Below are 14,579 nucleotides of genomic sequence, written 5' to 3' on the forward strand. Positions count from 1 at the left end.
TGACATCTGCCTCAATGCAGATGTCAGGGGGGGGGGGGGGGGGGTCTTTGGCTCCTTACAACCGCTATTGAGCATTTTCTCATGGATAAAGCTTTCATACACAAGCACACTCACAAACACCTGCAGGTGCTTAGATTCAGGTGCTTAAAAACTCACTTCCATACGGAAAACCCCTATTATTATTATATTTCCCTGTCTCTTTATACATATCGTATTGATTAATACTGTATATTCTTCAGTGTATTAAGGGTTTGGTTGATTGTATCTTTAATGCTTTATCGGCTGGTTGTGCTGTTCTTTTTACATCTCTCTTTGCAGGTGAAGAAGCAGACTTAGGATGTATCGTTCTCTCCCTTTTCTCTCCACTTTCTTTTTCCCTTTCTTTCCCTTTTTCTCTTCTTTCTTCTTGTTTTAGTGTCCATATAACATTAAATATTCCCTGCATAAATTATAATACAGCTACTTGCATATATAAATCAAGCGGAGCACTACGGCGAAAGCAGTAAGGCTCCACCTGTGAAAGTAAAATCTGTTGGGCTCTTTTTGGCATTAAGACAACAATTCTTATTGCCACATTGCCAGACAGGACACTATTAAAAAAAAATAAAGAATGTGTATTTGTGAGAGCAATACTTAATTTTTGCTAATAAAAAGCCAAATTAGTCACACACTGTCCCTTTAATGCTTCTTCTTTCAGGCAAACACAGTTGGATATGTTAATGTGAGCTGTGAACTATGATAGCTAGCAATTCTTATATTGTGCGTCTTGGCCAGTAAGCACGAGATTAAAAGAACAGACCAAAAAAAAAATAAGTCACATTCAAAATACGATCAAGTGTTTTAAAACAAATTCTTCTCTACTGTTTTCTTCCACCGCACATTTTTTACATGAAGACACGTAGAACACAACATTTGGATTCATTTTATTAAGGTGTATTTTTTTTTTTATTATGTCTCATAAGTAATAAAAGTTGTCGAAGCAATGAAATACATTTAGTAGCCCATTAGCCGGCGGTATATAAAACGGTGATAACATGGCAAAAGTACATCCTGAAAGAAATCCGAAAATGTGCACATACTTTCTCTGCTTCAGCCTCACAATAAAGATTCTACCCTCCCCTCGCTAATGTATCGTCTTTGGAGCAATCAATGTGAAGGACAGGTTGCCTCTAATAGTCAAAGCTGTCTTGCTTATTTAACAGCGATAGACGATAATGACTAAATCAAACATGTAATTAGCTTAGACAGTGGATACATCTGGGGTTTATATACTTAGCATCAATCATTAGGATTATTCAGCTTTTCTTGCATGATTAATACAGTAAAAACTCACAACAGCACATGAGATATAGCACTATTTTTCCTAGGTGAACAGTGTTTTCTAAGTCACAGTCAGAAAATAGGTCAGTGGAGGAACATAAGAATGGCAGACAGATGTTTAAACTGTTTTGGAGTGAGTTGCCTAAGGTAAGAGCTCAATAACACACTTACAGTTCAATTCCCTGAGCACTAAGTGAGCAATGCTGTTGCTCATAAGAAAAAAAAAAAACCTTTTAGGCCTTCACATGACTGACAGAATCCAATGGTGTATCAACAAAATACAGTGTATCTATTGTAGTAGTTAAGTGTTACTTTCTTGATAATATTAGGTAAATAATGATTACATGTTTAAGATTTGAACCAAATTTTTTCTTCACGGTGCATTAATTATGTTACTTCTTGCAGATTTATTATTGCACCTTTTTTGGACCATTTGTTACTCCCTTTGAAAGGACGGTACGAGAAGGCCCTGTTTCCTGAACGTCTGGGTTCACCCTCTGTGAGACCGCCATGTCTGCTTTCCCACCCTGGTGGACTTGGTTTTGTCCACCGGACGCCCCAGACGAGGAGCTTGTTTCTTCACATTTTAGAAAGGAGATTTGGTTCCATTTCCGATAGCGCTCAAGGTTTGACTGCTCTTTTGATATCTCACTTTCGGTCTTTTCCGAACTCCACACGACAACAGCGCAGTTGCTTTGATCATTTGAGCACGACGAGTTGGTGGTGTTGGCGGGATTACTTTGGAGTGCGGCGGGGGACTTTGCGTCTAACATTTGTGGCTCTTTTTTACTCTCACTGGCAGCAGGTTTACGAGAATATTTGAAGGAATTTCCAGGGTATGCCAATGTTGTGCTCGCAACTGGACTTGTTCCCCCACAGAGAGGTTTACTTTTCATCATTCCCAGGACTTCATAGCGGAAGCTGGAGATATCTTGCTTAAGCTCCTTTTGGTTAAAATAAAAAGAGAAAGAAAGTTTAGGCACTAGTTGAATATCATAGCAATCCAACAATTACTAATTAGATCAATCTTTTTTTTGTTTATTTGTTTAATTATATTTCTACACTGTTATATAAACCACATGGTAGGGTCATATGAAAACCATCAGACCAAACTGTCCCGACATGCAGGTTTCGAATTCTGTGAAAGTTGATGAACTGAAAGGGACATGTTCAAAATATTAGCTGTCATGCATCCTGCCTGTTTCAGTTGTTTTTTAGGGCAGACTGGTTGTAAGTTTTTGAAAGTTGAAACCTGAGCCCTCAACTATCAAAAACTTACAACACAGCAATAGGTTTGATTCCTGCCAAGTTTCACCCCAATTCAAACCTCCACGCATGCAAATCAGTAAACAAAGTAGCGTCCTGGTTCCAGACCAAAAAAAGTTGCTTTGTGAAATTTCCAACATAATTTGGACTTTATTCTATCAGAATACATCTGTTTGAGGACTACAGTCCAATCATTCTGGGCTGGAATACCTGTTCACAAATGCCAGATGTAGGTTGAATCCATGCAATACAGATGTGTTAGTTTAGGGATTCACAGAAAGGCCACATCTTCAAACTATTTTTTTTTTTCAGTTTACAGAGAAAATGTTTATTACTTCTTCCTCACTTTCTTGAAGTGAAAGATTGTTTTTGTTTCAATTTGAAATATAATGTATTCAACGGAAACTATTGTAAGAATTTAGAGCTTTCTTCAATAATTAGAGTTGAAATTACATTCATACATACCTTGAAGTTTTCCTCTGTCAGTCCCTCCTCGGTTTTGGCATCTCTGATCATTGCAGCAACATACCGCTTCACAAGGCTCTTCAAAACCTCCTAAAAATGCAAACCATGTTTTAGACAAATTCATGTACTTCTATTTTATTAGATGTTTGGTATATCTTTGTAAATTGAAAAATAAAATGTAATATTGCAGTTCTTGTTTGACAACAAACCTGGTATTCACGGTTTAATCGGACATTTTCTGCTGCCCGCAACTGTGATTAAAGGACGAGCAAAAGAAACATATTAACCTGTGCACTGTAGTATGAGAAAACAGTTTTTCTTCACGAGCCCTTTCAAAGAAAAAAGCTCTTATGATAAACATTACCATTACTTTATGAGTAACATGAGGTATTAGGTAATTAAATATATGCCTAACTTTTGTAGCAAAGATTTGAGGCACTGAAAAACCTTGGTAATCTCTAAGGATTTGGTAGATCAGAGAAAATGTCTGGTAATTCCTTACCCCCAAAGACTCAAAGGTGTCAAAGGACTTTCTGCTTGATTTCTTGAAAACGTTACTTTTAATCCACTTAAGCAGATAATACACTGATTTTGGACTAGGTATTATGTTGAAAGGAGATGGCAAAGTCCCGCCTTCTTCAAAATAGCTTATCCATAATTTTGTCCGTGCAAATTTCCATTCTATGTCTGCATGGTCCTGGGGGAAAAAAAAAGAAGAAAATGGTTGACATTTTAACAAATAAGCTAATGTTAAAACAATTGAAAATGGACGGATCGTCTGTATGACTCACAGCAATGTGCTGGTAGGAGTTGTTCATCATTGCAATCAGCATGTTCAGAAGCACCACCAGGGAGATTATATTGTAAGTACCAAACATAGTGGTGCCCACAAATTTGGTGAATGTATGGTTCGCTTCCACGTTCGTCACATGGAGAGCAATCAGGCCGAACACAGACCAGAACAATGACTGCAGTGTTTCAAACAACCTGAAAAGTGAACAACCAGAAATCACTTGTACTTCAATGAGAATGCTGAAATTTTTTTCTAATTAACAGAAATATATCAGTTGTAAATAAGTACTTGACTTACGTTGAAAAGGCATTGTTTTGAGGTTGACAACGAATACCTTTGCATCCCTTTTCATCTGCAACAGTCGCATAATAGTAGTAGAGCTGGTTAAGGCCATTGGCAAAAGACAAAAGCACGAGACAGTAAATGAAGAGAAATTTGAGGATGTCCAGAAGCATGCGGCCCAGTGAAATCTGTAAAGGCCCCAAGTGTGAGTTGGCAGTGAAAAGACTGATCAGGCGTAAGGAGCTGAAGATGTTAGCAATGGCAAATAATGCCTCTGCCATCAGCGTAGGGTGCAACATTTCCCAGTTGTTTCTTTGCATGTATCCGTTGTACTGTTTAAAAAAAAAAAAAAAGAAAGTACAATTCGTTAGAACTATTGAATTTGCAAAACGTGTCATGCACGTGTCATGCACAAAAATCTTTTATTTATATCAAACTCCTCTAGACTTAAAGGTGTTGGTATGTATTACCTTTGTATATGCAACAATTTTTAAAGAAATAGTTGCGAGATACAAGGAGTTCATGATGAAGTCCATGATGTTCCACCAATCATCCATGTAGTCTTTTAAACCGCTATCCCACATTTGTTTGATCTCAGCCCATATGAAACCTTGGAGAGATGAACAAACAGCAGAGGTAAACTAGGGTTGCAACATTATTGCTCAATAGACATGGCTACCTGGGACAATTGTACGGAAGCGTATTGCTGTCACTTGAGAACTTTTTTTTAAAACGATGATGTTATAACGTGATAATTATGTTGTACAAACGTAATAGTATATTGTATAAACGGGATAATAATATTGTATAATTGTGATAACTACCTTGTACAAAAGTGCTAACTTTATCTAGATGGTGGCAGTAGTATGCTTTTAGTCAGACTAATTTAAGAAAAAGAAGAAGAGAAAGAAGAGGAGGAATAATAAGCAGAAGAAGAGGAAGCTGGCGTTCCAAGTAAATTTTTGATTTAAATAAAGAGGATGGCTAAAAAGGACAATCCATTGCTGCGATTCCTGTGAAACTGCGGCGTACCAGAGGAGTGTCTTTCACGCTTGGAAGAAAAACGTGTATTTTCCAGCCACTCATATTTCAGATATATTATTAGCCATTGATGCTTATAAATTAGTACAATAAGCATGTAGCTAGTTATTTTGTTTGTGTTTGCCTACTTTAGCCTGACATTTTAGCCTATATATAAGATTCAGATAAACTAAACTACTGTTAATTAATTTTTTTTATCCATGCAGGCTCCCATAACTCTTCAGCAGGTCAATGAGGAAGGTTGCCACATCTAGAGGATCTGATTGATTGTTCCTTCTGTAGAGTCCCATTCTTTTGAGGATTCGTCTTAGTGCACGCTTGCAAATAAAGATCTTATCCACAGTGTGCAGCAGCGTCAGTATCTATCCATGTCTTATACGGAGCATAAAGTAAAACTTGATCAACTCCTGTAAATTTGCCATTTTACTTCCCATGTAGATAACATGCAGGGTAAAAGCATCCTGCCGCTATCTGGATAACAATATCACCTTTATACAATATAATTATCACGTTTATACAATATAGTTATCACGTTTATACAATATAATTATCACGTTTATACAATATAGTTATCAGGTTTATACAATATAATTATCATGTTTATACAATATAGTTACCATGTTTATACAATATACCATAATTTTTGTACAACATAATTATCATGTTATAACATGATAGTTTTCAAAAAATGTATGTTCTCAAGTGACAGCAATACGCTTCCATACGATTGCTTTTTGATAAATGTATTATTATACATTTTTAAGGTGAGCACTGAAGTTACACTCTTCAAAAACATTTTACTGATTACAGTTTACTTATGTACAACAGCACATGCAAATGGCTATTAACAGGCTGCACGCATTGTTACCAATCACCCAAGGCAGGATCATCCATTCCACAGTGGTGGGTGGTGGGCCTTGAACGTTGGCAGGCTGACGCTGTGGGTCACCAGTGTTAATGTGCTGTGAGGCCAAGAAGAGCAGCAGGAGAAAGGTCAAGTAAGAAGAAGTGTGGCAGATGAACTTGATGAAAGGTTTACGGATGAATTCTCCAACGCGACTCTTTGGAAAAAGCAGGTAGAAGATAGAAAACAACGGGAAGAAGAGGCCAATAAAGAAACAGGTGATGAGCTTCACTGCCCAGTGACGCCTCCTCCAACCAGGGAATTCATCGTACCACCGAGATGCAAGAAGTTGCTGGCAGTTGGGTTGCGCAACAAACTGAGGAAAAAGAGAGATAGAAGAAGGGTAAAAAGTTAAGCACTAAAACTTAAATTAAACTCTACTTTGTTAATTTTTTTAAAATACATTTGGATAATAATAAACCATGATCAAGTTTTAGGCCTCATTTACATCCATCCATCATCCATCCTCTTCGGCTTATCTGGGGTCGGGTCGTGGGGGGTAGCAGCTTCAGTAGGGAGGCCCAGACGTCCCTCTCCCCGGCCACTTGGGCCAGCTCCTCAGGAGGAATCCCAAGGCGTTCCCAGGCCAGCCGAGAAACATAGTTCCTCCAGCGTGTCCTGGGTCTCTTTCTGGGTCTCCTCCCGGTGGGACGTGCCCGGAACACCTCACCAGGGAGGCGTTCAGGAGGCATCCTGACCAGATGCCCGAGCCCACTCAACTGGCTCCTCTCGACGTGGAGGAGCAGCGGCTCTACTCTGAGTCCTCCCTGGATGACTGAGCTCCTCACCCTATCTCTAAGGGAGAGCCCAGACACACTACGGAGAAAACTAATTTCGGCTGCTTGTATCTGGGATCTCGTTCTTTCAGTCACGACCCAAAGCTCATGACCATAGATGAGGGTAGGAACTTAGATCGACCGGTAAATCAAGAGCTTTGTCTTTTGGCTCAGTTCTCTCTTTACCACAACGGGCCGGTATAGCGCCCACTTCACAGCAGACGCCGCACCAATCCGCCTGTCGATCTCCCGCTCCATCTCCCCCTCATTCGTGAACAAGACCTCAAGATACTTAAACTCCTCCACTAGGGGCAGTACATCCTCCCCAACCCGGAGAAGGCACTCTACCCTTTTCCGGTTCAAGACCATGGTCTCGGATTTGGAGGCACTGATTTTCATCCCAGCCGCTTTGCACTCGGCTGCGAACCGTTCCAGTGAGAGCTGTAGATCACGCCCTGATGAAGCCAATAGAACCACGTCATCCGTGAATAGCAGAGAGGCAATCCTAAGGCCACCAAAAGGGATCCCTTCAACACCTTGGCTGCGCCTAGAAATTCTGTCCATAAAAGTTATGAACAGAACAGACAAAGGGCAACCTTGGCGCAAGTCCAACTCTCACCGGAAACAAGTAAGTATGTCACACTGGAAGCTGTGTGACATATGGGAAGCAGGGATATGATTAGAAGCCTATATTGTGTTTATCCCAATCATTTTAAGAAGGCACACACCTCAGAACTGAGTCGCAAGTCTGTTTCCTGCCCTCGTCTTCCTCTCCACTGAGATTTAATATAAACATTTGATGGGCACATGCAGACAGTGATATATGTTAATTTCATCCTAACAACGTTACAGCCAAATGGATCCTGTAATGGCTATGTAGTACAAAGCTTGAGATTGAGGGTGATAGAATAACAAATCTGAATAGGATATTTTTTTTAACTGTCTTCATGAAATTTTAGAGAACCACATGAATGGATGGAAGATGTGATGTAAAAATGAGCGGCCAAAGTTTGATTGACGTAACTTTAAAAGAAATAAAAACAATCCTATATATACCTTCTACCAGTGTTATCCAGAGATGTATTTAAAATGACAAAAATATTAAAAAATATGAACCATTTGAATGACATGTAAGCTTTTTTCATTTTTATTTTTCTTACTTTCAAATAAGTGAAACAATATGCTTTGCAAATATTTCCCTTCAATATCCTTTCTTTAAAGTTTAAGGATTATAAACTCTGTGGCTTCATGAATGAATGTCTTATATACAGCAGTCCATGAAAGATTAAAACAAAGAAGAGCTGCATACATAAAAACAGCCAACATAAAAACATAATGAATGACGTTAATATTAAGAGACAAAAGAGTATTTAATGTTTATAGAATCATATAATCCTAACCGTATTTATTAGTTCTGATTTTCTATTTCAATTCACCATTAAATAATGAAGTCTACAAATAAAACGTTTGGTTATATCACTCCAGTACTGATGTTTCCTTCACAAGACACTGCACTCTCTACATGTTGACCAAACGGCACCAATGTTTAATTGATAAGCTAAATTCCAATGTATAATTTTATTTTTCTAAAGTTGATCATGGAGAGCATTATGTTCCATATGAGCTCAAAATCTCCCTTAGATAACCAGATTAAGTCAGATATGGCAATTGCAAAGCTCACAGTCCATGACAAACTTTTGATTTGATTTTATTCTGAGAATCTGCTGAAGATGTGGTGTTGTATCTGGGATCACCATCACTTGCTCACCTTCAGACGACCTCATATTTGACACAGAAAACATTGGCATACACAGTAATCCATGATAGTCCAAAACAATGCTGGAGGCTATTTGGTTTGTAGTGATATGCTCTGGGGATTTGACCAAAAGTATTGTTCTGTATTTTTATAAAAACAATAATTCTTTGATCTTTTCTTTCCATAGGAGAATGGTTTATACCTACTATAAATGTATATACAGCAGTGCAAATATATTGGATTGCAAACAAGCAGCCATTCCAAAAGGTTATATGCGTCCACTCTTTATAACTAGAACTTTAGTTAAAGTCTAACATACTTATAACATAGGGGCTTTATCTCTTTTTTTTTCCTCTTCTTGCATGGTATGGTGTCCAGTCCTTGAAGACTGGCCTTTCAGATTTCCCCATGTAAATGGTCCCTGTCACTATGAAACCCTGATACAGAATTTGTTTTAAAAAAGAAGATGTAAACCTGACCGGATGTTTTTCTCTAAGAACAATTCATCTATCCCAGTTTGCATTATGATAACATATATCCAAATTTTCCAGAACAGGAAACTACCAAAACTTTAGCTTTTTTTAACATGGGTTCACAGCGGCTGATTTTTAAGACAACTGTGTTTGATTAGAGTTATATTGCCAGCGAGGGTACGCATGGCTCCTATAGATCATACTATCTAATCTACATGTGTTCTGCACGCCTAGTTAGTCATCAGAAATAATCAAAACAGTAGAGGGGGGTTAGAGCTGATTGGCCCGTTACACTGAACACAACAATGTCAATGCGGTGCAGAAAATTAACGATTTGCACAACTGGATGTTCACAAGTTTGTATTTAGTTTTGTTTTTTGTTTTGTTGCTTTTGATCATTTGTCTTTTTTATCTTTGCCACTGTCTCAATGCTTGTATGCATTCGTGGTTTCTTGTACGTTTGGCTAAAAATACAAAACAAATCCATGAATGCAAACTCCAAAGCAGATTTTAAAGACCATAAAAGGTCCCTCCCTCATTAAAATGTCATGAGTTTGAATTTCAAGGAAATGGTTGCTACATCTTCCATCATTATACCCAATTATCTAATCATCATGGGGCTGACTAAAAGGGTCTACTGTAATGCATTGTTAAGAGCCAGACTGGCAATTACATGTTGCTCTAAACTCCCAGAGGAGGTCTCCACCCATCTTTGGCCATTTGCAGCCCATCTTGGCACTTTTCTTATCCTTCACTCCATCCTGATCAAATTGCATAGTGCAAGTTTCTTCTTGTACTGGTTTCATTGTAAAATCTGTCCCTTTTAAGGTTGCACGCTTTGGTTACTTAACCAAATCCCTTTATTTATTTATTTTCATTCTAACTTTTTACTTGAACAGACTACAGTAAAATAACCGATGTAGAATTTCAATTTAAAAACAAGAACACGCACCTCCTTCTGGGAGTATTTGATTGCCAGTCTCAATCGGGCTAGATCATTGGTGTTCTCATCCATCAGAGGGTTGATATCATCACGGTAATTGAGAATTATATCCAGCTCTTTCGAGGTTCGGGTCTGATCCAGAAGGTCCTTCGCAAATTGTTTGCACATACGGGACAGCTCTTCGTACTCTGACTTGAACTCGTTCTCCACGTTGCTGAGCTCCCTCAGCTCCCAGCTGAGCTGGAAAGCCGTGAGGAATGGATCTTCACTAGAGAGGGCGATGAGAGACGGACTGGAGAGGGCCTTGTAGATGTTAAGACGAGAGCGGGAGTTACGGAGGCTGTCCACATCCGAGTGGGACATGCAGTCCACACAGTTGCAACGCACAGCATGTGGCTGAGGTATGGAAACGCCTCGCTGCAGAAGCAGTTTGATGATCTCGTAGTTGTTAGTCTGAGCTGCGAGGATGACTGGAGTGATGTCTGGAGTGAAGTCTGAAAACTGTTTGTCCCGTAGGATTGGGGGGATCTTTGCAGGGAACAAAGAGAGACGTACACTAATGAGTAGACATTAAACAAACCCATTTAGACAACACAGGTGTTGTCTTTGACAGCTTTAGAAACATTTTGTTTTTAAACAGGATCTAAACCGACTGTCTGAAAGCAGCCAAATAATGCTTTCTGACTCTGAAATCCTCATCTATCAGCAAACACGCAGCTAATGGCTTGTGGTTAAGCTGGACTCAGAATGTGTTCCCAGATGGAAGCAGGATGAGGTCTATTGTTGTGGTTTTTTTCACCCTTTTCTGTCCTTACAGAATATGCCAAGAACCTTTGGAGAAAAAGCAATCTATATTCTGTATTTTTGTTCCAAAATCTTTAAATGAAAGCCACACAGCAGCATACAATACCTTGGGAAGTTATTCATACCCTTTGAATTGTTTCATGTTGTTTGACAGGAGATTGCTACATTGTTTACAACATTATTCACAAAGGAATGTCTAAAAGGTGTGGATTTTATTCCACGTGCACCCCTTTCACTCGAAGACCCCTAAATAAGAGCCAGTGCAACCAATTACCTTCAGAAAAGATCTAAATAGAATATAGAGTAGACCTCTGCTCAATTTTAATGTCAGGATATAAATCCAGTGTTTTGGAGAACACTATTGAAGAAACGGCATCATGCAGCCCAAGGAACATGCCAGGTAGATCGGGGAATATATTGAGTTTCAAGAAAGATAAGGTGATAAATCAAACCAAAAAAATTTAAAGGGTGAAAAAAGTTGGTTCTACATCATTCAATTAATGTTTTGAAGACCAATTTAGTATTGTCCTTCTACTTTACAATTATACATACATAATTGTATGACTTTGTGTTGGGCTGTCACATAAATTTCCCCCACAAATGTGTTGAGTGTTTGTGATTATTAACATGAAAAAATGTGAAAAGGCAGAAGAGGCAGGAATATTCAGCAAAGAAATGTTGAAATTGAATGTAGTTAAATGAAGTTTCTTCTCAAAGTTAAACTATCAAAAATAACCACAATGAGAGGAACATCCATAGCTAAATGAATCCAATGTGACTTTGGCTTGCAATAACATGGGGTGTAAAGAAAACTGCCTAAAAGGTTTTTACTTTTCTTATTTGCTGAATAAATGGATCCAGGAAATAGGGATAAACTGAATCTTATTGTTCAAGTGACAAAACTAGTCTCACATCAATTGATTTAGCTTTGAAAACAGAAAATGTTTAATATAGAAATTAAATTTTTTTTTGACATGACTAATATTTGTATACTTTTACCTGTTTTTCTCCACGGGGCCTCTTGTGATTGAGAAGCAGCTCCACAGCCCCCACTACTTCCTTTCGAATGGCATGCAGCAAGGCATCACCCACATGGATGTCATAGCTGAGCAAAAGCTCTATGATTTCCAGGTTCTCGTTTTCAATGGCAATGAGGAGGGCTGTGCGTCCCAGGGAGTCAATGCAGTTGATGTTGATCCTGAAGTAGATCTCAGCCTCCTCCAGCGCTTGTTTCACACTCATATAGTCCCCTCTTTCAACAGCCCCCAGGTAGACCTTCTCCATGGGAGAGAGCTCAGCCTCGGCCCGCACAATCCGCAGTGGTAGACGATCATTGTATGCCGAGTTGTCCGTTTTCTTGTAAAATAGCTGAGCCATTTTTGCAAAAGTAGCCTAAGGGCTGTTTAACGAAGAACTGTTGGAGGATAAAAGTGGTTGAGAAAGTTTCAGCATTGGAAAAGCACACCTAGAATAATCTAATGTCGATACAATATATATGTATGCATACATACATACATATATATATATATATATATGTATATATATATATATGTGTATGTGTGTGTGTGTGTGTGTGTGTGTCGCTCTCGGACTGCAGGTCTACTGGTGGTTCATAGAGTCTCTAAAAGTAGAATGGGAGGCAGATCCTTTAGCTATCAGGCGCCTCTCCTGTGGAACCAACTCCCGGTTTTGGTCCATGAGGCAGACACCCTGTCTACTTTTAAGACTAATCTTAAAACTTTCCTTTTTGACAAAGCTTATAGTTAGAGTGGCTCATGCTACCCTGAGCTATCTCTACAGTTATGCTGCTATAGGCTTAGGCTACTGGAGGACATCAGGGCTTATTTTTCTCACTCTACTGATTTCTACTGTTCTTCAGTCTACTGTTCTCCAGATTTGCATTGCATTACATTGAAATGACTGTCGTCATTTCAGCTTTTAACTTTTTATTCTATTTTTTCTTTATAGTAGGTACACCTGGTCTGACGTTCTGTTAGCTGTGACATCATCCAGAAAAGACAGATCACCCGCTATTACCATTTAATGTAGAACAGATTACTGTATCTATGTGTGCTTTGTGCTTGTTTGTCTCTGTTGTTGTGTCTCTGCTCTGTCTTCTGTAACCCCCAGTCGGTCGAGGCAGATGACCGTTCATACTGAGCCCGGTTCTGCTGGAGGTTTTTCCTTCCCGCTAATGGGTGGTTTTTCTTTCCGCTGTCGCTTTATGCTTGCTCAGTATGACGGATTGCTGCAAAGCCATGGACAATGCAGATGACTCTTCCTGTGGCTCTACGCTTCCCCAGGAGTGAATGCTGCTTGTCGGGACTTTGAAGCAATCAGCCGGTTCCCTTATATAGGAATTTCTTGACCAATCTGTATAATATGATTGATTTGACTTTGTAAAGTGCCTCGAGATGACATGTTTCATGAATTGGCGCTATATAAATAAAATTGAATTGAATTGAATTGAATTGAATTGAATATATATATATATATATATATATATATATATATATATATATATATATATATATATATATATATATATATATATATATATATATATACATACATACACACACACACACACACACACACAAACATATATATATATATATATATGTGAATTGAATTGAATTGAATATATATATATATATATATATATATATATATATATATATATATATATATATATATATATATATATATATATATATATATATATATATATATATATATATATAGTCAAACATGAAAATCATATTTAGCACATCAATATCTGCACCTATTTTTGTATTGAAGATTTTCCCTTGAAATTATGCTCCATGTTCAACAGGTAACATTAAACACGCTAGGCTTATAAAAAGTTTTTGCTTTGTTTGTTTCTGGGTGGTTTTTTTGTTTTTTTGTTGAGGCTTTTTTGTCCGAGCAGAAAAACGACATCCGTTAAATTGGCGCTTATTTATAATCAAAGAAGGAAAGAGAAACTACCGTCCTCCCGGTCCTCTCCGAGTGTGATTTGGATGGATCCCTCTTTGGAAAATTGCTCCCAGATTAGGAAGTTCGCAGGTCCTTCTTTCATCATTCAAACCTTCATCAACTCGCCTGTAGCGCGTAATGTCCACGGTTCCTCTTGCCCAACCCTTCGGTCAAGTTACCGACAGCATTGATATGTTTTTTTTTCCTGTTAAACTGACGCGTCCTGTGATGCAGCGTGGCTCCAAGTGACACATCCGCCTCTGGCTGCTGAAACTAAGAGCGGACATCAACGCCCCTTTATCTGCTTTTCTTGCTATAGACAACCTACGAGTGATGAATTCAAAACTACTCATTTGTTTTTGAAAGTGCCCCATAACTTTATTGAATGTTTTTTTTTTATTATTAGTACTATTGTTCTTAGTTTAATTTATGCATATTCTGCAAGTCTCAATAAATCAAAATGGCTTCCCTAAAGATAAAAAATTCCAGGAGACAGCACCGTGCGATATATATATATATATATATATATATATATATATATATATATATATATATATATATATATATATATATATATATATATTTATATATACAAAATCCGGTCATATTTGTTAATTTTTGGTCAAATGAAATGTGCTCAAATGTTTTAAGATATCTGCCAAAACAAACTCGAAACCAACTCTGAAATTTTAAAATTCTGTAATTTTCTGACATCAGGAGATAAAACAAATTAAGCTTAAAAGAATAAGTATGAGATGTTATTGTTTTTCTGTGAAT

The 14,579-nt window shown here is 38.0% G+C and overlaps 1 protein-coding gene across 1 annotated transcript; it reads right to left on the bottom strand.

Annotated features, from left to right (window-relative positions):
- Nucleotides 1-920: 920 nt before the first annotated feature.
- trpc4b (transient receptor potential cation channel, subfamily C, member 4b) lies at nucleotides 921-14,053 on the bottom strand. Its single transcript, XM_036149595.1, has 11 exons — nucleotides 13,815-14,053; nucleotides 11,823-12,237; nucleotides 10,029-10,547; nucleotides 6,036-6,387; nucleotides 4,597-4,736; nucleotides 4,142-4,458; nucleotides 3,843-4,038; nucleotides 3,554-3,748; nucleotides 3,261-3,302; nucleotides 3,052-3,141; nucleotides 921-2,264 (listed from the first exon to the last, which is right to left on the bottom strand). Exons 2-11 carry the CDS (start codon nucleotides 12,198-12,200, stop codon nucleotides 1,731-1,733), a joined length of 2,763 nt encoding a protein of 920 aa, XP_036005488.1. The 5' UTR covers nucleotides 12,201-12,237; nucleotides 13,815-14,053; the 3' UTR covers nucleotides 921-1,730.
- Nucleotides 14,054-14,579: the final 526 nt, after the last annotated feature.

The sequence above is a fragment of the Fundulus heteroclitus genome, chromosome 18 (genome assembly GCF_011125445.2).
Source record: "Fundulus heteroclitus isolate FHET01 chromosome 18, MU-UCD_Fhet_4.1, whole genome shotgun sequence".
Taxonomy (NCBI): Eukaryota; Metazoa; Chordata; class Actinopteri; order Cyprinodontiformes; family Fundulidae; genus Fundulus; species Fundulus heteroclitus.

Bases quoted from the DNA above. Each gene is read 5' to 3' on its own strand.
- trpc4b (XM_036149595.1), bottom strand. From the start codon at position 12,200: ATGGCTCAGCTATTTTACAAGAAAACGGACAACTCGGCATACAATGAT. The intron at 4,459-4,596 runs GTAATACATACC...TTTTTTAAACAG, and splicing joins AAATTGTTGCATATACAAAG to TACAACGGATACATGCAAAG. The intron at 2,265-3,051 runs GTATGTATGAAT...TTTAACCAAAAG, and splicing joins TGACAGAGGAAAACTTCAAG to GAGCTTAAGCAAGATATCTC.